Consider the following 23,705-nt stretch of genomic DNA (forward strand, 5'->3'; position numbering starts at 1 on the left):
CATCTCTATAGAATCTATAAGAGTCCCCAGGAAGGGAACTCTTGTGAGTGGTAATAGAGAACTCTTTTCCACGTTCACCTTCCACCCATGCAACCTCAGAAATGCCAGAACTATCTCTGTATGAGACTTGGCAATTTGAAAACTTGACGCTTGTATCAGAATGTCGTCTAGGTACGGAGCCACCACTATGCCTTGCGGTCTTAGCACCGCTAGAAGTGAGCCCAGAACCTTTGTAAAAATTCTTGGGGCCGTAGCTAACCCGAAGGGAAGAGCTACAAACTGGTAATGCCTGTCTAGAAAGGCAAATCTTAGGTACCGATAATGATCTTTGTGAATCGGTATATGAAGGTAGGCATCCTTTAAGTCTACTGTGGTCATGTATTGACCCTCTTGGATCATGGGTAGGATGGTTCGAATAGTTTACATTTTGAATGATGGAACTCTTAGGAATTTGTTTAAGATTTTTAGGTCCAAGATTGGTCTGAAGGTTCCCTCTTTCTTGGGAACCACAAACAGATTTGAGTAAAAACCTTGCCCTTGTTCCGTCCGCGGAACTGGGTGGATCACCCCCATTACTAAGAGGTCTTGTACACAGCGTAGAAATGCCTCTTTCTTTATTTGGTTTGCTGATAACCTTGAAAGATGAAATCTCCCTTGTGGAGGAGAAGCTTTGAAGTCCAGAAGATATCCCTGAGATATGATCTCCAACGCCCAGGGATCCTGGACATCTCTTGCCCAAGCCTGGGCGAAAAGAGAAAGTCTGCCCCCCACTAGATCCATTTCCGGATAGGGGGCCCTCTCTTCATGCTGTCTTAGGGGCAGAAGTAGGTTTTCTGGCCTGCTTGCCCTTGTTCCAGGACTGGTTAGCTTTCCAGCCCTGTCTGTAACGAGCAACAGTTCCTTCCTGTTTTGGAGCGGAGGAAGTTGATGCTGCTCCTGCCTTGAAGTTACGAAAGGCACGAAAATTAGACTGTTTGGCCTTTGATTTGGCCCTGTCCTGAGGAAGAGTATGACCCTTACCTCCAGTAATGTCAGCAATAATTTCTTTCAAGCCGGGCCAGAATAAGGTCTGCCCCTTGAAAGGAATATTAAGTAATTTAGATTTAGAAGTCACGTCAGCTGACCAGGATTTAAGCCATAGCGCTCTGCGCGCCTGGATGGCGAATCCGGAGTTCTTAGCCGTTAGTTTTGTTAAATGTACAACGGCATCAGAAACAAATGCATTAGCTAGTTTAAGTGCTTTAAGCTTGTCCATAATCTCATCCAATGGAGCTGTGCGAATGGCCTCTTCCAGAGACTCAAACCAGAATGCCGCAGCAGCAGTGACAGGCGCAATGCATGCAAGGGGCTGTAAGATAAAACCTTGTTGAACAAACATTTTCTTAAGGTAACCTTCTAATTTTTTATCCATTGGATCCGAAAAAGCACAACTATCCTCCACCGGGATAGTGGTACGTTTAGCTAAAGTAGAAACTGCTCCCTCCACCTTAGGGACCGTCTGCCATAAGTCTCGTGTGGTGGCGTCTATTGGAAACATTTTCCTAAATATCGGAGGAGGGGAAAAGGGCACACCGGGTCTATCCCACTCCTTGCTAATAATCTCTGTAAGCCTTTTAGGTATAGGAAAAACGTCAGTACACACCCGTACCGCAAAGTATCTATCCAGCCTACATATTTTCTCTGGAATTGCAACCGTGTTACAATCATTCAGAGCCGCTAATACCTCCCCTAGCAATACATGGAGGTTCTCAAGCTTAAATTTAAAATTAGAAATCTCTGAATCCGGTCTCCCTGGATCAGATCCCACAGAATGAAGCTCTCCGTCTTCATGTTCTGCAAATTGTGACGCAGTATCGGACATGGCTCTCACATCATCAGCGCGCTCTGTCCTTAACCCAGAGCTATCGCGCTTGCCTCTTAATTCTGGCAATTTAGATAATACCTCTGTCATAACAGCAGCCATGTCTTGCAAAGTGATTTGTATGGGCCTCTCTGATGTACTTGGCGCCACAATATCACGCGCCTCCTGAGAGGGAGGCGAAGGTACTGACACGTGAGGAGAGTTAGTCGGCATAACTTCCCCCTCGTTGTCTGGTGATAATTTCTTTACAGATAAAGATTGACTTTTTTTTTTTTTTTTTTAAATATTTTTTTATTGAGGTAAAGAATATAACAGTACATAGCAATCATGTAGAAAAACCCTCAACCCGTGAGGATATATAATAAGGTATACAGTACTGCACATATAGCATACATCTCCACAAAACTATAAACAAACAAAATCTTGCGCTTCTACATATAGAAAAAACAAAAACTAAAAACTGAACCAAACACTAGTAAAGAAGTGCTACCTATGTGGTTAATAAAAGTAAAAAAGACGAACCTCAGAATTTTAAATGAAAATATGGGGCACTTTTGGAGCCCTTATAACTATAATTGCCAAAAGTTATGAAGATAATTCAAATATGTAGCTTATAGGACCATATTCAAGTCCATACAAATAGAAATCTCCTTAGACTAGTTATATCATTAGAAAATATTCAATAAGAGAGGAGATTAGCAAGACTATTATTATGTAATACTTAAATGAGGATATTATTAGCCGTTACATTGTACCAATCTTGTATTAGATAGAAGAGAAATTCAAGGGAATCTACGTTCCTAGGTTTACTAAGTAAACATATACTAAGGCGGGAGCCCTAGGGGGGGGAATCATAGCCAACCAGTTTATAATATACAGCTAATCATTTGAGGCTATGAAGGCAGGCCACATAAACCTACACTCTGTAACATGGAAAATAACTTGCCAACTAAATTATCTATATGGACTGGTAATTTTCATATCTGAGGAGAGAATGTAGTTTAGTTAGTCTCAATTCTGGGAAGCTGAAGTCACTTTATATTATTAGATTAGATTACAATAGGGGTGTTGCTAAGCACTTCAAACAAAAAAAAAAAACAAAAAAAACAAAAAAAAAAAAAAAAAAACAGCATATTGGAAAGACATGAATTACATATTAAACTAGATGAGGAAGCTATAACACTGAAACTTAAACTATCAGAATAGCATAACATATACTGTATAACTCCAGGAATCAATGATATATTCTAGCGAATTCTTAAGGGGGACTTATGTTAATATTACCTATGGGTGTGGAAAAATATATGTAGCCACTTATCTATGGGAGCCGCATAATAATATGGAAGCTGCAGGAACAACCGACTATGGCTAATATTGCGGAGTGTATTCCTCTAGCTAGAAATAATATTAATCCGCATCTTAATAAGGCATCTTGGTAAAGTATGAGCTATAGATTCCAGTATCAGCTATCATGCGTTAACAAAATAAATAAATAATACCATAATTATCAAGTGCAAGCCAGCACACATCTAAAAGGGAGCGATGTATAGTTATAGGTATAAACGGAAAATAAAAAATATGTACCACTCAAATGGAAGGCATGTACATATAATGCTGCTTAGAGGACATAATTATCACTGTAATTCAGTTAATCGCCTTAATGTAGGCGGTCTAGGAGACTATATTGCAATTTCGCAAATAGAATGCTTCTACATGGGCTATATTGGCATCTATGTGGTGTGTTTGCTAAGCTACCTCGGCCGCAGGCAGCTCAGCAGGGGAAAAAGAAGTCATTTACAATGTCCCAGACCTAGCTGCACTGGTGTGGTGAAGAAGCTCCATAATTAATATGTATCGACATGAACCAGTATTTTATAGTTAACATTAACAAGTAAGTGCCTAGGGTACATATAAGAGAGGGGCTGACTATTGTACATTAAAGATCTAATAGAGAAGATGAGATGTACCCAGTCCAATATAGCCTAAACTTTATTCTAAGGGAAATAACATAGTGTGCCGGCTTGGAAGCAAATCATGTCATCCAATATGTACATTATATAACTAGAGGTATTCCATCAGCTATAAATAAAAAAATAAATGAGAAAAAAAAACAACACAATATATATGGTATATGCACTCGTAGCAGAACTTATGTGTATAACATGCAAAGTGGCAAAAGTAAATGGCAATGAAACAATATTGGGAATAACATGCTATTTTCCTAAAGGCTATGCAAGATGTCGTCCAAGGCTATTCCATACTCGATGAGAGCACTGCAACAAGACTAATCCAGATGTGAGAAAAAACAGTAATTATACAAACTATCGACCAGAATGTCTCTCATATGAAGCAGAGTCTTGGATCGTCTCAAAAATAGTTACAAGTCCGTATATGCAGACCAGTGTCCTCATAAAAAAAAATTCTAGAATTGGGCAGCTGCTGTTAGAATATGGGACATGTCGCCATGTTTATTAGTTGGTGCAAACACTTTCATAAAGGGCAGCATATCATCGCTACTGTCGCTCAGTCTGTCTGGTGAACCATAGTGATCAGACAGTATAAGTTAGCAAATATCCATGGGTTACCAACCATTCAAGTGTGTCCCGTTTTTCAGTGGGCTGTGATACGACAAAGATCCGCCTGGGTCCCACAGTACCATCCGTTGAATTGGGTCTGAGTGGTGAGGACTTCTCTCTTTGGCAACGATGGGCTGTGTTTCTAATCTGTCAAGGTGAAGCCCATAGTCTACCACTTTTAAACCAAATCTTACACTGTATGTCTTTGGAGCGAACTCGATAGCTCCATCCAGTTTCACTGTGTCTGCGTGAGATATGAGGCTGGGAGCTTTTGTGGTGTCCGGTGCATCAAGTTGCGAGTAGTAAGTCTGCCTGGGCTGATTCAGTACCTGCATATCCAGTGCGTTAGGGCTGTCAGCATTCTTGGCACCTTCCTTCCAGGTCTCCCTGTCAGGAATCACAGTGCCGTGTTCCATGAGGGTATTAGTTCCCATCCGTGACTCAGCGCCATCTTGAAAAGCATGTCGCATACTGTATTTTTCAGACCACTGCATAAGTAAGATCCGTAGATCAAGCAAGTGAACTCTCACTATGTCGCAAAGTCGGTCTTCAAGTGTCCCCACACTCATCGTTGGCAGGAGAGAAAGCCGAGAAGAATCTTTTTCAATGGTGTCCTCCCTGTTAGTTTCAGCCGCCTCACGGTCAATATACTAAGTCTACCCAGTTAGGAATTCTGAAATATATCTCAGGAACTGCCAAGTCTCCAGTGTGTGCCCTTAGACAGGGGTCAGAGTAATGAATAAAAAAATATATCAAATATTTCAGTTATATAACCCCAATAATCAAAATTACAGACAGGAGCTCCTGTATGTTGCTTCTAGCCGCTTCGGCAGTTAGCTCCGCCCCTCATAAAGATTGACTTTTATTCAAAGTGACATCAATACACTTAGTACACATATTTCTATGGGGCTCCACATTGGCCTTCAAACATAGTGAACAAAGAGATTCATCTGTGTCAGACATGTTTAAACAGACTAGCAATGAGACTAGCAAGCTTGGAAAATCCTTTCAAATAAGTTTACAAGCAATATAAAAAACGCTACTGCGCCTTTAAGAAGCACAAAAAATTGTCACAGTTGAAATAACAATGAACCAAATCAGTTATAGCAACCAAATTTTCACAGTAAATGTATTAAGTTAGCAAAGCATTGCACCCACTAGCAAATGGATGATTAACCCCTTAATACCCAAAACGGATAATCAATTTAACAATTAACGTTTTTATCACAGTCAAACACACTGTCACAGGTCTGCTGTGACTGATTACCTCCCTCAAAATGAATTTTGAAGACCCCTGAGCTCTCTAGAGACGTCCTGGATCAAGGAGGAAGAAGCAGGAAGACTGTGACTGAATTTTTACTGCGCAAAAAAGAGCTAAAATAGGACCCTCCCACTCATATTACAACAGTCGGAAACCTCAGTTAACCGTTTCTATGCAGAAATATACGACAGCCATGTGGAAAAAATCATGCCCCAAAAGATTTATCACCAAAGTACCTCACAAAAACGAATAACATGCCAGTAAACGTTTTAAACATACATTTTAAAAGTTAGGTAGTGTTATTAATAAGCCTGCTACCAGTCGCTTCTACTGCAGTTAAGGCTCATACATTACTTCAGTATTAACAGTATTTTCTTAGTCAAATTCCATTCCTTAGAAAATTACTTATTGCACATACATTCATCAGCCTGATACCAGTTGCTACTACTGCATTTAAGGCTGTACTTACATTACATCGGTATCAGCAGTATTTTCTTAGTCAATTCCATTCCTTAGAAAAATATTCTACTGCACATACCTCATCTGCAGGGGACCCCGCATGCTATTCCCTTTCTGAAGTTACCCCACTCCTCAGAATGTGCGAGAACAGCCAGTGGATCTTAGTTACTTCTGCTAAGATCATAGAAAGCGCAGGCAGATTCTTCTAAATACTGCCTGAGAGAAAAAACAGCACACTCCGGTGCCATTTAAAATAACAAACTTTTGATTGAAGAAATAATTAAGTATAAAAACTCCACACTCCTCTCACACCTTCCTACTATGTTGAGAGTTGCAAGAGAATGACTGGATATGACATGTGAGGAGAGGAGCTATATAGCAGCTCTGCTTTGGGTGATCCTCTTGCAACTTCCTGTTGGGAAGGGAATATATCCCATAAGTAATGGATGATCCGTGGACGGAATGCACTTAACAAGAGAAAATGAAGACATTTTGAAATACATTAGAATGTTGTTTAAAATGAAAAGATCTTTCTAAATCAAAAGAAAAAAATTGGGTTTTATGTCCCTTTAAAACAGCTCCCAGGATGCTATTTTCTGCTGTGTCACTGGTATGAAGGTAACATCACTCAAGTTTAATGTTACAGTGAACCACAAACTCTGCCCACTGGAGGTGCTGAGGATTGCTAGGGCCCCCATCTAGAAGTTCCAGTGATATTGTGCCGTTTTTGTTAATATTTGTATGTGTATGTGCCCTTATACCCCCTGTTATAGGTAGATAGATAGACAGACAAAGAGATAGATTAGATAGACAGAGCAAAGTACTCACTTGGGCTCCTTCTTACATATAAAATATTTCCCTCCTTAGTTACATGATGTAACTCAAGCAAACAGGAATACAGAGACCACCTGCTGAGCCTGGAACAACAACATGCACCACCTACATCTAAATTTGTAAGTGGAACTACATTTCGTGGGTGAGGCAAAGGATGAGGAAACATTGTCACATATAACTCATTTACAAAAACAAAACGTAGGGTAGTATAAAGAGATAGATATGATGTGATAGAGATAGATATATAGATATACATCTTCAAATATTCTCCTCATTCACAAAGCCTTGGAGGCCCAGTTCCCATTCATCGTTGTGAGACTAACCTATGGAAGCAGTGCTTCTTGATATCCGTAAAGTAATCCTTATTGATAGATTTGTAGGGATCATGAAGAAGGTCACTGTTGTCAATAAGTTTGTCATCCCAGGCCTTTGCCCATGGTTCCAGGTTCTCTTCAATGGCCTCAGCAATTCCCTTATCATGGGGTGATATGATCTGGGCACCATTTTCCCAATAAACCTAAAAAAAATAAAAAATGTAATAAAAACATTAGTTTTATTTGGTTCCAACATTTGTCATTTTTATCTGCATGCGTTTATATTTGTTGGTTTGTATTTCTGTATATAATGGAAAATAATAAATTATGTGCGACTTATTTAACCTTATTCCCAATATGTTACTTCAAATTCTGCATCTGCTTCTTAGCTTTCTGACTATTTTACATGCATTTCAAGAGTATTGTGTTCCATGTGCTTTCTTATAGAGATATAAAACAGTCTGTTTCATTGTAATAAAAAGCACAAAGCTGCGGTTTATGTTTAATAGATATAATTGCAATATTTATTATTCACTATTTAAAAAGAAGGATACTGTTTTTTGTTTCGCTTTTTAACAATTTCTGCATGGTCCATTACTTCCTCTCAAAGCCCCACAAGGGGCTGTGGTCTATTCCGGAAGACAAAGGAGCATAATTTCCTTTTAAGTGGTTGCTAGGACACAACTAAAATAGCTCCAGTCAGTTTCTTGCACATGCTCAGTAGAGAGCTTTTGAGGAAAAATATCAGTTGAATTTAAATTCTGTAATGTCAGCTCCCTTATCTCACTAAAGGCAGTGTCTGCACTGAGATGTTTATTTTGCAAGAAAACAAGTTGTTTGTGGTTTTTAACACAATCTATTTATTTTTACAATGAACAGGGACAATAAACACTTTCAAATAATTCTGAAAATTGTGGAAGCAGAGGACTTTGAAGCCTAGGTTACATGACGGTACTCATTGGTTTATGAACAGTAAAACTTTACACTTATATTTCAATATTTAAAGTATTTGAAAAAATACAAAATAAATCTGTGTATTATACTTAAACAAATATTTGCTTTGAACAAATCATTCTATCTAGTTTTTATTATGTGCTTAATGTACCTTTAAGATATTTATGTCCATACTATTTGTTGATGATTATATGCAGTGTTTACTTAAGGGGACAAAAAAACCCAACATTTTCTTTCAGGATTCAGACGGATCATACAGTTTTAAACACTTTTCCAATTTACTTCTTCTTTCTCTTGGTATCTTTCATAAAAAGGCGCAGTAATGCACTGCTGGGAGCTAGCACAGGTGAGTCAATGACAAGAGGCATATATGAAGCCTACAATCAGCAGCTAGCTCCCAGTAGTGTATTGCTGCTCCTGAGCCTACCTAGGTATGCTTTTCAACAAAGCAAGAAAACAAAGCAAATTAGAAAACATACTTTTAAGAGAAAAAAAAACTAAGCAAATCTAAGAAATTAAAGCATTAAACACAATTATTAATATATTATTCTGTAATCTAATAATAAATAATATTAATAATAATAAAGTCTCTTTTAATCTATAAAATACCTACAAAAACATAATTAATGCTTACAAGATAAATTCTTTCCTTCCTGGCAGGGAGAGTCCACGACTTCATTCCTTACTGTTGGGAAATACAACACCTGGCCACCAGGAGGAGGCAAAGACACCCCAGCCAAAGGCTTAAATATCCCTCCCACTTCCCCTATCCCCCAGTTATTCTGCCGAGGGAACAAGGAAAAGTAAGAGAAACATCAGGGTATAAAAAGGTGCCAACAAAAAAAAATGCCGCCCAACAAAAATAAATTACGGGCGGGGTCGTGGACTCTCCCTGCCAGGAAGGAAAGGATTTATCTGGTAAGCATAAATTATGTTTTCCTTCCATAAGGCAGGGAGAATCCATGACTTCATTCCTTACTGTTGGGAAAACTATACTCAAGTTCCAGAGGACACTGAAGGAATAACGGGAAGGAAGAAAAAAGAGGCGGACCCTATTCATAGGTCACCACAGCCTGCAAAACTTTTCTCCTGAAAGCTGCTTCAGCTGAAGCAAACACATCAAACTTGTAAAATTTAGAAAAAGTGTGTAAGGAGGACCAGGTAGCCGCCTTACAAATCTGATCCATAGAGGCTTCGTTCTTAAAAGCCCAGGAGAAAGCCACTGCTCTAGTGGAATGAGCCGTTTTCCTATCAGGAGGCTGTCGTCCTGCTGCCTCATAAGCTAAGCGGATGACACTCCTTAACCAGAAAGATAGGGAAGTCATAGTAGCCTTTGGCCCATTACGCTTCCCCGTATAGATGACAAACAAAGAGGAAGATTGTCTGAATTCCTTAGTAGCCTGAAGATATAACTTCAGGGCACGAACCAGATCTAGATTGTGAAGCAAGCGTTCCTTCGCTGAAGAAGGATTAAAACACAAAGAAGGAACAACAATTTCTTGCTGAATGTTACGATCCGACACCACCTTAGGGAGGAACCCTAATTTAGTACGTAAAACCGCCTTATCAGCATGAAAAACAAGATAAGGAGGGTAACATTGCAAAGCAGAAATCTCAGAAACTCTGCGCGCAGAGGCAATAGCCAACAAAAAAAAAAGAACCTTCCAAGATAACAATTTAATGTCAACAGTATGCATAGGCTCAAACGGAGCCTGCTGCAAAACATGAAGAACAAGATTGAGGCCACAAGGCGGAGCCCCAGATCTAAACACAGGTCTGATCCTAGTCAGAGCCTTAACAAGGACTGCACATCCGGAAGTTCAGCCAATCTTTTGTGCAGTAACACGACAGGGCCAATATCTGTCCCTTCAGGGAACTAGAAGATAGACCCTTCTCCAGTCCATCCTGGAGAAAAGATACAATTCTGGCAACCTTAACCTTATGCCAGGAAAAGCCACGCTCTTCACACCAGTACAAGTAAGTCCTCCACACTTTATGGTAGATACGACGAGTAACTGGCTTACGAGCTTGATTCAGAGTGTTGCTAACACTCTCATAAAACCCTTTCTTGGCTAAGACTAAGCGTTCAATCTCCATGCAGTCAGCCTCAGAGAATCTAGATTTTGATGAACGAAGGACCCCTGTATCAGCAGATCTTTGCGACAAGGTAACCTCCACTGAGGAGATGAGGACATCCCCACCAGATCCGCAAACCACGTCCTTTGCGGCCATGATGGAGCAATAAGAATCACTGATGCTTGCTCCTGCTTGATGCGAGCCACCACACGAGGGAGAAGCGGTAATGGAGGAAAAAGATATACAAGTCTGAACCTCCATGGTACTGATAGGGCATCGATCAGTTCCTCCTGAGGATCCCTCAACCTCAACCCGTACCTGGGAAGCTGGGTATTGAGGCAGGATGCCATGAGAACTATCTCCGGCGTCCCCCACTCGCTGCATATCTCTGCAAACACCTCAGGTGGAGAGACCATTCCCCTGGGTGAAAGTATTGCTTGCTGAGGAAGTCCACTTCCCAGTTGTCCACACCCGTAATGTGGATCACTGACAGCGTACATCGGTGAGTCTCCGCCCACTCTAGTATCTGAGATACTTCTTTTATCGCCAAGGGACTTGTCGTTCCCCCCTGATGGTTGATGTAGGCAACCGAGGTTATATTGTCTGATTGGAATCTGATGAACTTGGACGAACCCAGAAGGGGTAAAGCCTTCAAGGCATTGAAGATTGCCTGGAGTTCTAATATATTGATCAGAAGGGAGGACTCCTCCTGAGTCCACAGCCCCTGTGCCTTCTTGGCCCCCAAAACGGCTCCCCAGCCGGAAAGGCTTGCGTCCGTAGTCACAATCCTAGGACGGTCTCAAGAAGCACGTGCCTTGGGACAGATGATCTGAAAAGAGTCACCAAGAGAGCGGGTCTCTCGACAGGTTGTCCAGCACATTCTGTTGAGACAGATCTGAATGGTTGCCGTTCCATTGTCTCAGCATGCATAGTTGTAAGGGTCTGAGATGGAATCTGGCAAAGGGAATGATGTCTATACAGGACACCATGAGTCCAATCACCTCCATACACTGGGCCAATGAGGGTCTCAAGGAGGCCTGGAGGGCAAGACATGCAGAAGTTAGTTTGCAACGTCTCTGATCTGTGAGAAATATCATGGATATGGAGTTTGTTATCCTCCCTTGTACTTGGAGTAAGAGAACTCTTTCCCAAGTTTATCTTCCATCCATGTGATCAAAGAAGACTGAGAAGGGACTCTGAGTGTTCTTCCGCTAGATGAAAAGATGGTGCCTGTACCAAGATATCATCCAGTTAAAGGGACACTCAGGTTTTATTAAATTTTCATGATTCAGATACAGCATGTACACTGTAATTTTAAACAACTTTGCAATTTACGTCCATTAAAAAAAATGTGCACAGTCTTTTATATTTACACTTTTTTTTGAGTCACCAGCTCCTACTGAGCATGTGCAAGAACTCAGACTATACGTATATGCATTTGTGATTGGCTGATTGCTATCACATGGTACAGGGGGAGTGGAAATATACATAACTTTGAAACTTGTTAGAATAAAATCTACTACTCATATGAAATTCAGAGTAAATGCTATTGTATTGTCTTGTTATCTTGCATTTGTTGATTATGCAAATCTGTTGTGTTTACTGGTCCTTTAAGGCGCTACTGCAATACCTTGTGTTCTGGCAACGGCTAGAAGAGCCTCCAGAACCTTTGAAAATATCCTTGGAGCAGTAGCTAGGCCAAACGGAAGAACTATGAACTGGAAGTGCTGGTCCAGAAAGGTAAACCTTAGGAACTGAAAATGTTCCCTGTGTATCAGAACATGAAGGTATGCATCCTTCAGGTCTATGGTGGTCAAACTGTCCTTCCTGAACCAGAGGAAGGATTGACTGTATTGTCTACATCTTGAAAGAGGAAACACTCAGAAACTTTTTTAGGCACTTTAATTCCAGAATTCGGATGAGATTTGAATCCTATCCGGTATCCCTGAGATAAAACCTCCAAGACCCAAGGATCTTGTACATCCTGGAACCAAGCATCTGAAAAAAAAAAGACACAGTCTGCCCCCTACTCGATCCGATCCTGGATGGGGGCCGACACTTCATGGCAATTTGTTCTCGCTGGGCTTCTTAGTCTGTTTGGACTTATTCCAATACTGAGCCGGCTTCCAAGTACTCTTGGGCTGCTCAGACTTGGACGAGGATTGCTGTCGTTGTGATTTGTCAGAACAAAAAGGAAAGAAAATTAGACAATTGCCGTCCCTTAGGCCTATTCTTATCCTGCAGTAGGGAGGCACCTTTCCCTCCGGTAACCGTAGAAATAATGGAGTCTAGCTCTGGACCGAATAAAATCTTCCCCTTGAAAGGAACAGAAAGAAGTCTGGATTTAGAACTCATATCCGCAAACCAAGACTTCAACCAGAGAGCCCGGAGGGCTAGGACCGCAAAGCCAGAAGCCCTTGAATTTATCTGCATATTTGCATCACAGATGAAGGAGTTAGCAATTCTCGGAGCTTTAATTCTCTCCTGAATATCCTTGAGGGGAGTTTCCACCTCAATGAGCTCAGATAGAGTTGCATCAGTAGGTAGCTGCTCCAGCAACTGCGGCTACAGCTGCCGCCGTTTGAAATAAAAACCCTGTATGTTGAAACATCTTCCTTAGAAATGTTTCCTTTATCTTATCCATAGGCTCTCTAAAAGAAGAACTATCCTTCAGCGGGATAGTAGTACGCTTAGCCAGCATAGAAAACATAATTTATGCTTACCTGATAAATTTATTTCTCTTGTGATGTATCGAGTCCACGGATTCATCCTTACTTGTGGGATATTCTCCTTCCCTACAGGAAGTGGCAAAGAGAGCACCCACAGCAGAGCTGTCTATATAGCTTCTCCCTTAGCTCCACCCCCCAGTCATTCGACCGAAGGCTAGGAAGAAAAAGGAGAAACTATAGGGTGCAGTGGTGACTAAAGTTTTTTAAATAAAAATATATTGCCTTAAATAAACAGGGCGGGCCATGGACTCGATACATCACAAGAGAAATAAATTTATCAGGTAAACATAAATTTTGTTTTCTCTTGTAAGATGTATCGAGTCCACGGATTCATCCATACTTGTGGGATACCAATACCAAAGCTTTAGGACACGGATGTAGGGAGGGTCAAGACAGGGACCTTAAACGGAAGGCACCACTGCTTGTAGAACCTTTCTCCAAAAAATAGCCTCCGAAGAAGCAAAAGTATCGAATTTGTAAAATTTGGAAAAAGTATGAAGCGAAGACCAAGTCGCCGCCTTACAAATCTGTTCAACAAAAGCCTCATTTTTAAAAGCCCATGTGGAAGCCACTGCTCTAGTAGAATTAGCAGTAATTATTTCAGGAGGCTGCTGGCCAGCAGTCTCATAAGCCAAATGGATGATGCTTTTCAGCCAAAAGGAAAGAGGTAGCCGTGGCCTTTTGACCTCTCCGTTTACCAGAATAAACAACAAACAATGAAGATGTTTGACGAAAATCTTTAGTTGCTTGTAAGTAGAACTTTAAAGCACGAACCACATCCAGATTGTGCAACAGACGTTCCTTCTTTGATGAAGGATTAGGACACAGTGAAGGAACAACAATTTCCTGATTGATATTCCTATTAGAAACAACCTTAGTAAGGAATCCAGGTTTGGTACGCAAAACCACCTTATCTGCATGGAAAACAAGGTAAGGTGAGTCCCACTGTAAAGCAGATAACTCAGAAACTCTTCGAGCCGAAGAGATAGCTACTAAAAACAAAACTTTCCAAGATAGAAGCTTAATATCTATGGAATGCATAGGTTCAAACGGAACTCCTTGAAGAACTAAGTTTAGGCTCCATGGTGGAGCAACAGGTTTAAATACAGGCTTGATCCTGACTAAACGCTTGAACGTCTGGGACATCTGCCAGACGTTTGTGTAAAAGAACAGACAAAGCAGATATTTGTCTTTTTAAGGAACTAGCTGATAATCCCTTCTCCAATCCTTCTTGGAGAAAAGACAATATTCTAGGAATCCTATTCTTACTCCATGAGTAACCCTTGGATTCACATCAATAAAGATATTTGCACCAAATCTTATGATAGATCTTCCTGGTGACAGGCTTTCTAGCTTGAATCAGGGTATCAATGACCGACTCAGAGAAACCACGCTTTGATAGAATCAGGCGTTCAATCTCCAAGCAGTCAGACGCAGAGAAATTAGATTTGGATGCGTGAATGGACCTTGGATTAGAAGGTCCTGCCTCATTGGCAGAGTCCACGGTGGAACAGATGACATGTCCACTAGGTCTGCATACCAAGTCCTGCGTGGCAACGCAGGTGCTATCAGAATCACCAAAGCTCTCTCCTGCTTGATTCTGGCAACCAGATGTGGGAGGAGAGGAAATGGTGGAAATACATAGGCATCTGTCGTTACTATGAGCCACTCTGGCCTGCGGAAACACATTTCCTGAGAGAGGTGGTCCTGAGACAACCACCAGAGAAGAGAATCTCTGGTCTCCTGGTCCAGATGCAGTTGAGGAGATGAATCTGCATAATCCCCATTCCACTGTTTGAGCATGCATAGTTGCAGTGGTCTGAGGTGTAGGCGGGCAAAAGGAACTATGTCCATTGCTGCTACCATGAGTCCGATTACCTCCATACACTGAGCCACCGTTGGCCGAGGAATGGAATGAAGAGCTTGGCAAGTGGTTAAGAGTTTTGATTTTCTGACCTCCGTCAGAAATATTTTCATTTCTACCGAGTCTATCAGAGTCCCTAGGAAGGAAACTCTTGTGAGAGGGAAGAGAGAACTCTTTTTTATGTTCACCTTCCACCCGTGAAACGATGTCCGTGTGAGACTTGGCTAGTTGGAAAGGCGACGCCTGAATTAAGATGTCGTCTAGATAAGGCGCCACTGCTATGCCCCGCGGCCTTAGCACCGCCAAAAAGGGACCCTAGCACTTTTGTGAAAATTCTGGGAGCTGTGGTCAACCCGAAGGGAAGGGCCACAAACTGGTAATGCCTGTCCAGAAAGGCAAATCTGAGGAATTGATGATGATCTCTGTGAATAGGGATGTGTAGATCCTTTAAGTCCACGGTAGTCATATATTGACCCTTCTGGATCAACGGTAGAATAGTCCAAATAGTCTCCATCTTGAATGATGGTACTCTGAGGAATTTGTTTAGAATTTTGAGATCCAAGATTGGTCTGAAAGTTCCCTCTTTTTTGGGAACCACAAACAGGTTTGAGTAAAACCCTAGCCCTTGTTCCTCTTTTGGAACATGGCGGATCACTCCCATGGTATGTAGGTCTTTTACACAGCGTAAGAACGCCTCTCTCTTTGTCTGGTTTGCAGACAATTGAGAAATGTGAAATCTCCCCCTTGGGGGGAGACTTTGAAGTCCAGAAGATATCCCTGGGACACAATTTCTCAAGCCCAGGAATCTCTTGCCCAAGCCTGAGCGAAGAGAGAGAGTCTGCCCCCTACTAGATCCGGTCCTGGATTGGGGGCTACCCCTTCATGCTGTCTTAGAGGCAGCTGCAGGCTTCTTGGCCTGTTTACCCTTGTTCCAAGCCTGGTTAGGTCTCCAGACTGACTTGGATTGGGCAAAATTCCCCTCTTGCTTTGCAGCAGGGGAAGCTGAAGCGGGACCACCCTTGAAGTTCCGAAAGGAACTAAAATTATTTATTTTGGTCCTCATTTTATTTGATCTATCCTGAGGGAGGGCATGGCCTTTGCCCTCCAGTGATGTCTGAAATACTCTCTTTCAGTTCAGGCCCAAATAGGGTCTTTCCTTTGAAAGGGTTGTTCAAAAGTTTAGATTTTGATGACACATCAGCAGACCATGACTTAAGCTATAACGCCCTGCGTGCTAAAATGGGAAAACCTGAATTCTTCGCCGCTAATTTAGCCAGTTGGAAAGTGGCAGCTGTAATGAAAGAATTAGCCAACTTAAGGGCCTTAATTCTATCCATAATATCGTCTAATGGACTCTCCATCAGAAGAGCCTCTTCTAGAGTCTCGAAATAGAAAGCAGCTGCAGTAGTTACAGGAACAATGCACACAATAGGTTGGAGAAGAAAACTTTGATGAACAAAAATTTTCGTCAGGAGACCATCTAATTTTTTATCCATAGGATCTTTGAAAGCACAACTGTCTTGGATAGGTATAGTTGTACGCTTAGCAAGAGTAGAAATAGCTCCCTCCACCTTAGGGACCGTCTGCCACGAGTCCCACATGGTGTCATATATGGGAAACATTTTCCTAAAAACAGGATGGGGAGCAAAAGGAATACCTGGTCTATCCCACTCCGTAGTAACAATATTCACAATCCTCTTAGGGACTGGAAAATATCAGTGTAAACAGGAACCTCTAAGTATTTGTCCATTTTACACAATTTCTCTGGGACCACTATAGGGTCACAATCATCTAGAGTAGCCAATACCTCCCTGAGCAATAAGCGGAGGTGTTCAAGCTTAAATTTAAAGGCCGTCATATCAGAATCTGTCTGAGGGAGCGTCTTTCCTGAATCAGAAATTTCTCCCTCAGATAACAAATACCTTACCCCTACTTCAGAACATTGTGAGGGTATATCGGATACGGCTACTAAAGCGTCAGACGGCTCAGCATTTGTTCTTAACCCAGAGCTGTCACGCTTTCCTTGTAAACCAGGCAGTTTAGATAAAACCTCTGTGAGGGTTGTATTCATAACTGTGGCCATGTCTTGTAAAGTAAATGAATTTGACGCACTAGAGGTACTTGCCGTCACTTGTGCGGGCGTTACTGGTTGTGACACTTGGGGAGAGCTAGATGGCAAACCCTCATTTCCTTCTGTCTGAGAATCATCTATTGCAATATTTTTAAGTGCTAAAATATGCTCTTTATAATTTATAGACATATCAGTGCAAGTGGGACACATTCTAAGAGGGGGTTCCACAATGGCTTCTAAACACATTGAACAAGGATTTTCCTTGATGTCAGATATGTTAAACAGGCTAGTAATGCAATAAGCAAGCTTGGAGAACACTTTAATCAAAGCAAATAACACTTAGAAAAAAACGGTACTGTGCCTTTAAGAGAAAAAAAGCTGCACAAACTTTGCAAAACAGTGTAAAAAAGCAGTAAACTCTACGAAATTTTTACAGTAGCATCATAAAGCCTTAGTAACTTTGCACAGCTATGCAAATAAACAATAAACCCCTTAATGTAAAAACCTGATTGACAAAATGTCAAAAACCGGTAAAAAACGTTCAGCACCTTGCCACAGCTCTGCTGTGGCACCTACCTGCCCTTTAGGAACGATTTATGGGGAAAAACCCTTCTTTAAAGCCCTCAAACACAGTAGGAACCTCTGGAGAAGCAGCTGGATGTCTCTGAGGAAAAGAAACTGCGCAACTGAGGTGCGAAAATAGGCCCCTCCCACCTCACTCAATGTTATGGGGCCTAAAAGAAACACAACAGAGTGTTTCTCAAACTAGCCACGTGGGTTAATAACCCTTAAACAAGCCACAATGACCCCTTAAAGTCCCTCAAAAAATGTTATGTTTGCATTTTTTATAAAAAAACAAAAACGTTTTTTCCTATCAGTGTCACCAGTAACTAATGAGCCCTTTATGCAAGCTGGGATTCCTACAAAGTGTCTGAATACAGCTTACCCTTCCCTCATGGGGATATTGCCAGCCTTTTCTAGAATTATCACAGTCTGTCTAGAAAAAAATAGACTGAACATACCTCAATGCAGTTTAGCCTGCAAACCGTTCCCCCAACTTACGTTTTCCTGTACTCTTCAGCCCTTGTGAGAACAGCAGTGGATCTTAGTTACAAAGTGCTAAGATCATCATCCTCCTTGCAGAAATCTTCATCCCTTTTCTGCCAGAGAGTAAATAGTACACACCGGTACCATTTAAAATAAACTTTTGCTTGAGAAAATAAAAACTAACATTTTTGTCACCACACTCACTTTACTCTTCCTACTACTTAGAGTAGGCAAAGAGAATGACTGGGGGGTGGAGCTAAGGGAGGAGCTATATAGACAGCTCTGCTGTGGGTGCTTTCTTTGCCACTTCCTGTAGGGAAGGAGAATATCCCACAAGTATGGATGAATCCGTGGACTCGATACATCTTACAAGAGAAATGGTCTGGTCACTAAGGGTTAACAAAAAATACCAAGAGAACTAAGAAACATTGATAATAAAAGTAAATGTAAAATTCATTTTGACTTTACTGTCTTTTTAAAGATAAAGTGGGCAGATTTAACAGGCCTTAAGATTTATTTATTTTTTGTCTTTTGAGTAAGGAAAGGTCTCTAGTATCTAAGCATATTAGAATAATGCAGTTAACTAAATTTAAGCTTCCCAAGGGAAAATAAATTTTTTTGCCATGTCTTAATTTATTATTGGGTTATATCCAGAAGAAAAACTCAACATGTAAAGAATTTTGTGAGATGTTTGTTAAAGGGACAGGGCACACTGATGGGTTGTTCCACAAACTATCAACGCGGTTATCAACATATCTATAAATTTAACATCTGCTTTAATTGTTATGTTAATTATTCCGATTACAAATAGGTAAATACCTTGTATCCATTGTCTTGCTTTGGATTATGTGATGCAGTTACCATTATTCCAGCACAGAGGTTTAGATGAATTACAGTGTATGGCTAAAAAGACAGAAACAGATTATTAATATTTATGCTTTTTTATTGAAATGTTTAACAAAATGCACTAAACAACAAACAAACAAAAAAAAAACCTCTCTTCTCTAAATGTATACAGAAGGCAAATTTGCTGCTACCAGTAAAATTCCTGAGCTAACTTAGCGGAAACCTATGTACAACAAATATCCTTCCTAGACTAAAGGCAAGATTTATCATGAGGTGAATGCCCCGATCGGTTGCAGGCACGCTCATTTGAGCCTGCAACTGACATTTACAAAGCAGCGATTTAAACCACTGCTTCATAAACCTTCTCACCAATTTGAAGTTGGCCAATGAAAATCACCATGGATTCATTCAACCGGGGTGATTTAAAAGCCCCACTCTCATGCAATTGGTTGCATGAGGGTAGGGGCGTGGCACTGCACAAGGGTTCGCCCATGCTATGTTAAATATGGGGAACAAATGCGCACCACAATCTGCCATCAAATGCAAATAGGTTCACAACATGTGAATCCTGTCCGTTCACAGATTGATGAATCTTGCCCTAAGGATGTGATGATCAAAACCTCACCGGCATAAAGAGAGAAATCACGCAAAATCTTTGCGGGCTTTTATGAGCATTATATTGTAATGACAAACAGCTCTCAAGGGAATACTGGCTTTATAAAATAATTTCAGCAACCTTACAGTACTGACAATACTCCTCCTTAGATACTCTCGCCAGAGCTGGGAGCTTTAAAATCATCAGGCCCGAAGGATGCAAGATTATGATGCATCAATTGTTTTCAAAATCTATGTCCTTTTTAATTGTTGCTAGTACAGGAGTTTGAGAAAATAGTTTTCCTGTAATAAATTAGAGAATGTAATTTTTTTACTATAATTTAGAAAACAATTTTAGAGCACACTGGCCCTTTGCATGGGACATGAAACCCAATTCTTTCTTTTTGTGATTCAAATAGAGGATACAGTTTTAAAAATGATCACATTTCTTCATGGTATTCTTTTTTTAAGATAATATCTAGGTAGATCACGTGCAAATGTCTGGAGACCTACACGTTAGCAGTTTTGTAAGAATGCTTTTGTGCACTAGATGGAAGCAGTATCTGCATTATGTATAATATGGTCAAAAGCATTCTTGCAAAACAGCTGCCAGATATTGATCTAGAAATGTGCTTGCCCCTGAGTCTACCAACCTGCTTTTCAACAGAGGGCACCAAGACAACAAAGTTAATTTCATAATAAAAGTATTTTATTTTTTTAAATTGTTCATTCTATCTGACTCATGAAAGAAAAAAAATGTGGGTTTCACAGAAATTCAGTCAATAGCATTCTAATAAATGAAAAGGGCCATAAAATCCAACTTGCTTTCACTAAATCATTCGTTATTTCGCAAACTCATCTAAATATAACCTGGGAAACAATTAGCAAAACAAAAATAAAATGCTTTCTTGGTATTTTTCCATGAAAGTCTTCCTAAAAAAAAAGACAACTTATTATTTTGATCTTTTGATAGCACTGAGATGGGGAAGACAGAAAACTCTGAAAAGCTTACTGTTCTAAACACTGTTACTCTGCCAAATTAATTACTGGACTAACACAGCTACTCTAATCTGCAGGTCATATGACAGAAACATATTTATAAAGAAGTCATAAATGAAGTTTGCTTCGTGTTACGTTTTGTTTTTAATGAATTGCAGTATTTAAAAAAAAAAAAAAAAAAAAAAAAACGAACAACAACAGTGGTAGGAAAATGGATTTCTAGTGCGACTCACCACAAAAGGAGTGGGTGTTATATTAGAGAAGAGGTAGACAGGTATTCCTTGACTAACAAAGGTAGTGGCAGCAAGTCTTGCAAACCTAAAAGATTAAAACATATCTGATTAGGGTAAATAGGTTCTTAAAAATAGTCACTCACAACCACTAAACTAACATTTAAAGAAACATAAAACAGTATGAACTAACATAAGTTTCTAAATATATAATGCAGCCAAATCTTACTGCAAGACGGTTTCTGTTTTAACCCCCAATAACCGCTTTAATCCAGGCATAGTTTTGTTTGCAGCAAGCTCCACCTGGGCATTTTTATATGAAATGTGCTATACAGGCCATAGCTTTAGCAGGATGCACTTGTCCATGTAGACGGTAAGGGGCAGAGTCACATGACGCCTGACTAAATCAGTGCGCAGTATAATGCTGAAGCTGTCACAAAGCATGTGACATTATCCCCAAGGAAACGAGCAAGCCTCTTGGCAACATACAATAGCTATACCTGCTGTCCCACCTCAACCCCCCCCCCCTTGCTTGCATAAGTAATTATACTCACATGCACACTTTGTTACATGATACCAAAAGATTTGGAGTAGGCTACAATTGGAAACACTATAGTGTAAGTAATTTTGTAGATTTTTGGAAATTTTATTAAAATACGTATAAGCTTTTTTTCTTTACACTTTTTTCACACACTGTTTTACCTCAGTTGACCCGTTTATAATATGCACATAACTCAAAATGTTTTATGGCACTTTAAGCGATATGTTTTTTTCTCCAAATGTTTTATTAGATAAACAAAATGAGGTTTATTTGCTTGATTACTAATTGGAATCTATTGCAATCTATTTTGGTAAGTGAAACAGGCCATTACAACTCAAAGACTTCCATTCCAGTGCTTGCTAGTTGGGGGGGGGGGGGCGCTCCATATTGACAAGCTCCCAGCCAATACCAAGGACAACAACCAAAGTATCAGCAAGTCCAGAGGCAATAAATGTTGTACTCAAGGTGTAAAGAAAAAAAAAAAACTTTTATTGCCCCAATCTTTTAAAAAACAGCACATGGACAATGGAAATGTTAAATAATGTCAGATGATTAAGTACCCAGAGTGGTAGTAAAACAAAAAAAAAAAAGTGTGCATGGCTTATTTTGTAAGGTGAAAGATTCAGTGCATGCTCAGTACACACATTAAAAGGGACAGTCTACTCTAGAATTGTTATTGCTTAAAAAAAAAAAAAAAGATAATCCCTTTATTACCTATTTCCCAGTTTTGCATAACCAACACTTTTTACCTTCGTGATTACCTTGTAACTAAGCCTCTGCAGACTACCCCCTTATCTCAGCTCTTTTGACAGACATTAGCCAATCAGTGTTGACACTTAAATAACTCCACAGGAGTGAGCACAATGGTATCTATATGACACACATGAACTAGCAGTGTTGAACCGTCAAAAAGCACTGAGATAAGAGGCAGTTCAACAACATAGAAATCACTTTGAACTTACCTAGGTTTAGCTTTCCACAAAGAATACCAAGAGAGCAAAGCAAATTTGATGATAAAAGTAAATTGGAACGTTGTTTAAAATTGCATGTCCTATTGGAATCATGAAAATTTAATTTTGACTAGACTGTCCCTTTAAACACTTTGAGATGGCAATATAAAATGATAAACTGTAAGTATAAAAAAACCTCTGCAATATACTTTATTTATTTTGTCCTCTTTTACTGTAATTCCATTCTGAAATTGTGAGCTTTTCAGTTCCTGTTAGATATTGAAGTGCAGAACACTCTTATATTCCACACAGCCATTGGCTGCACACTCTAGTGACCTATTTATAACTGTCCCTAATTGGCCACAGCAGAGAAGGTAACCTAAGTTACAACATGGCAGCTCCAATTGTTTTATAGACACTAAAACTTTACATGTATTTTGTCACTATTTAAACAGCTAATGAAACTTTAAAAAAAAAATACATCTACATGTTATTCTAAGACTAATCTTTTTTTTGACAGCATCATTCTATCTAGCATTTGTAAACAAAACTTTTCCCTAATCAATAAAAACTTATATTAAATTATATCTCAAATCAAACTTTAAACTATGAAACTTAAATGTAAATAAAGTTTGATAATCTGAATGTTTATCTGGACATTAAAAAAATGTAATCGTAAAATGATGCTAAATTGTATAAAATTGTTAAATACACGTATCAAGAATAGAAATTAACTTATAAAGAAAGAAAAAAAAAAGTTTAAAGAATACCAAGATAATGATGTAAATTTGATAACAGAAGTAAATAAAAATTATTTATTTTTTTAAAAAGGAGTTCATTTTGATTTTCATGCCACTTTAAAGGGACAGTAAAGGCAAAATTAAACTTCAATGGATTGGACCAAGCATGAAATGTTAAGCAACTTTTCAATTTCATTATGTTTCTAATTTTGCTTAATTCTCTTGGTATCCTTTGTTAAAGAGTAATCCTAAGTGATCCAGGAACTTGCACATTGTTTAAGTAGTGTAATACATAGTTGCAAACAACGCTGCCATAGACTGCTAAAGACACGGGCACTCTCCTGAGCTCCTATCAGCCTACATAGGTTTATTCTCAAACAAGGGATATAAAGAGAACAAAGCAAATTTGATAATAGACGTACATTGGAAAGTTGTTTTAAATCACATGCTCCATTTGAATCATAAAAGTTTAATTTTGACTTTACCGTCCCTTTAAGTACATTAGACAGCATTCATAAATACGGATTCAAAAACAACCACGTTTTACTTTTGCATTGAGGACAATTTACTTCTGTGTAGGTACCAGAAACACACATGCAAACCCTTCTTAAAGGCCCACTAAATTATAAACTCCATGATTTTTAACTTTCATATCTGAGAATAATTTTGCAATGAAAACTGCAGCTTTATTTTGTCAAATGAGTATATTGTTTTATGTTCATTCATTTCACTAATTTCCCTGTCCCCCGGAACAAAAGA

General features: G+C 39.7%; 1 protein-coding gene across 1 annotated transcript in view; it reads right to left on the bottom strand.

Annotated features, from left to right (window-relative positions):
- PGM2 (phosphoglucomutase 2) overlaps positions 1-23,705 on the bottom strand; it is an 83,875-nt gene that overhangs the window by 37,466 nt on the left and 22,704 nt on the right. Inside the window, exons 4-6 of the mRNA XM_053704062.1 lie at positions 20,719-20,803; positions 18,866-18,949; positions 7,315-7,508 (exon numbers count right to left, since the gene is read on the bottom strand). Coding sequence (XP_053560037.1) covers positions 7,315-7,508; positions 18,866-18,949; positions 20,719-20,803 — 363 coding nt within the window. The remainder of the gene's footprint in view (positions 1-7,314; positions 7,509-18,865; positions 18,950-20,718; positions 20,804-23,705) is intronic.

This window comes from Bombina bombina, chromosome 2 (assembly GCF_027579735.1).
Source record: "Bombina bombina isolate aBomBom1 chromosome 2, aBomBom1.pri, whole genome shotgun sequence".
Classification (NCBI taxonomy): Eukaryota; Metazoa; Chordata; class Amphibia; order Anura; family Bombinatoridae; genus Bombina; species Bombina bombina.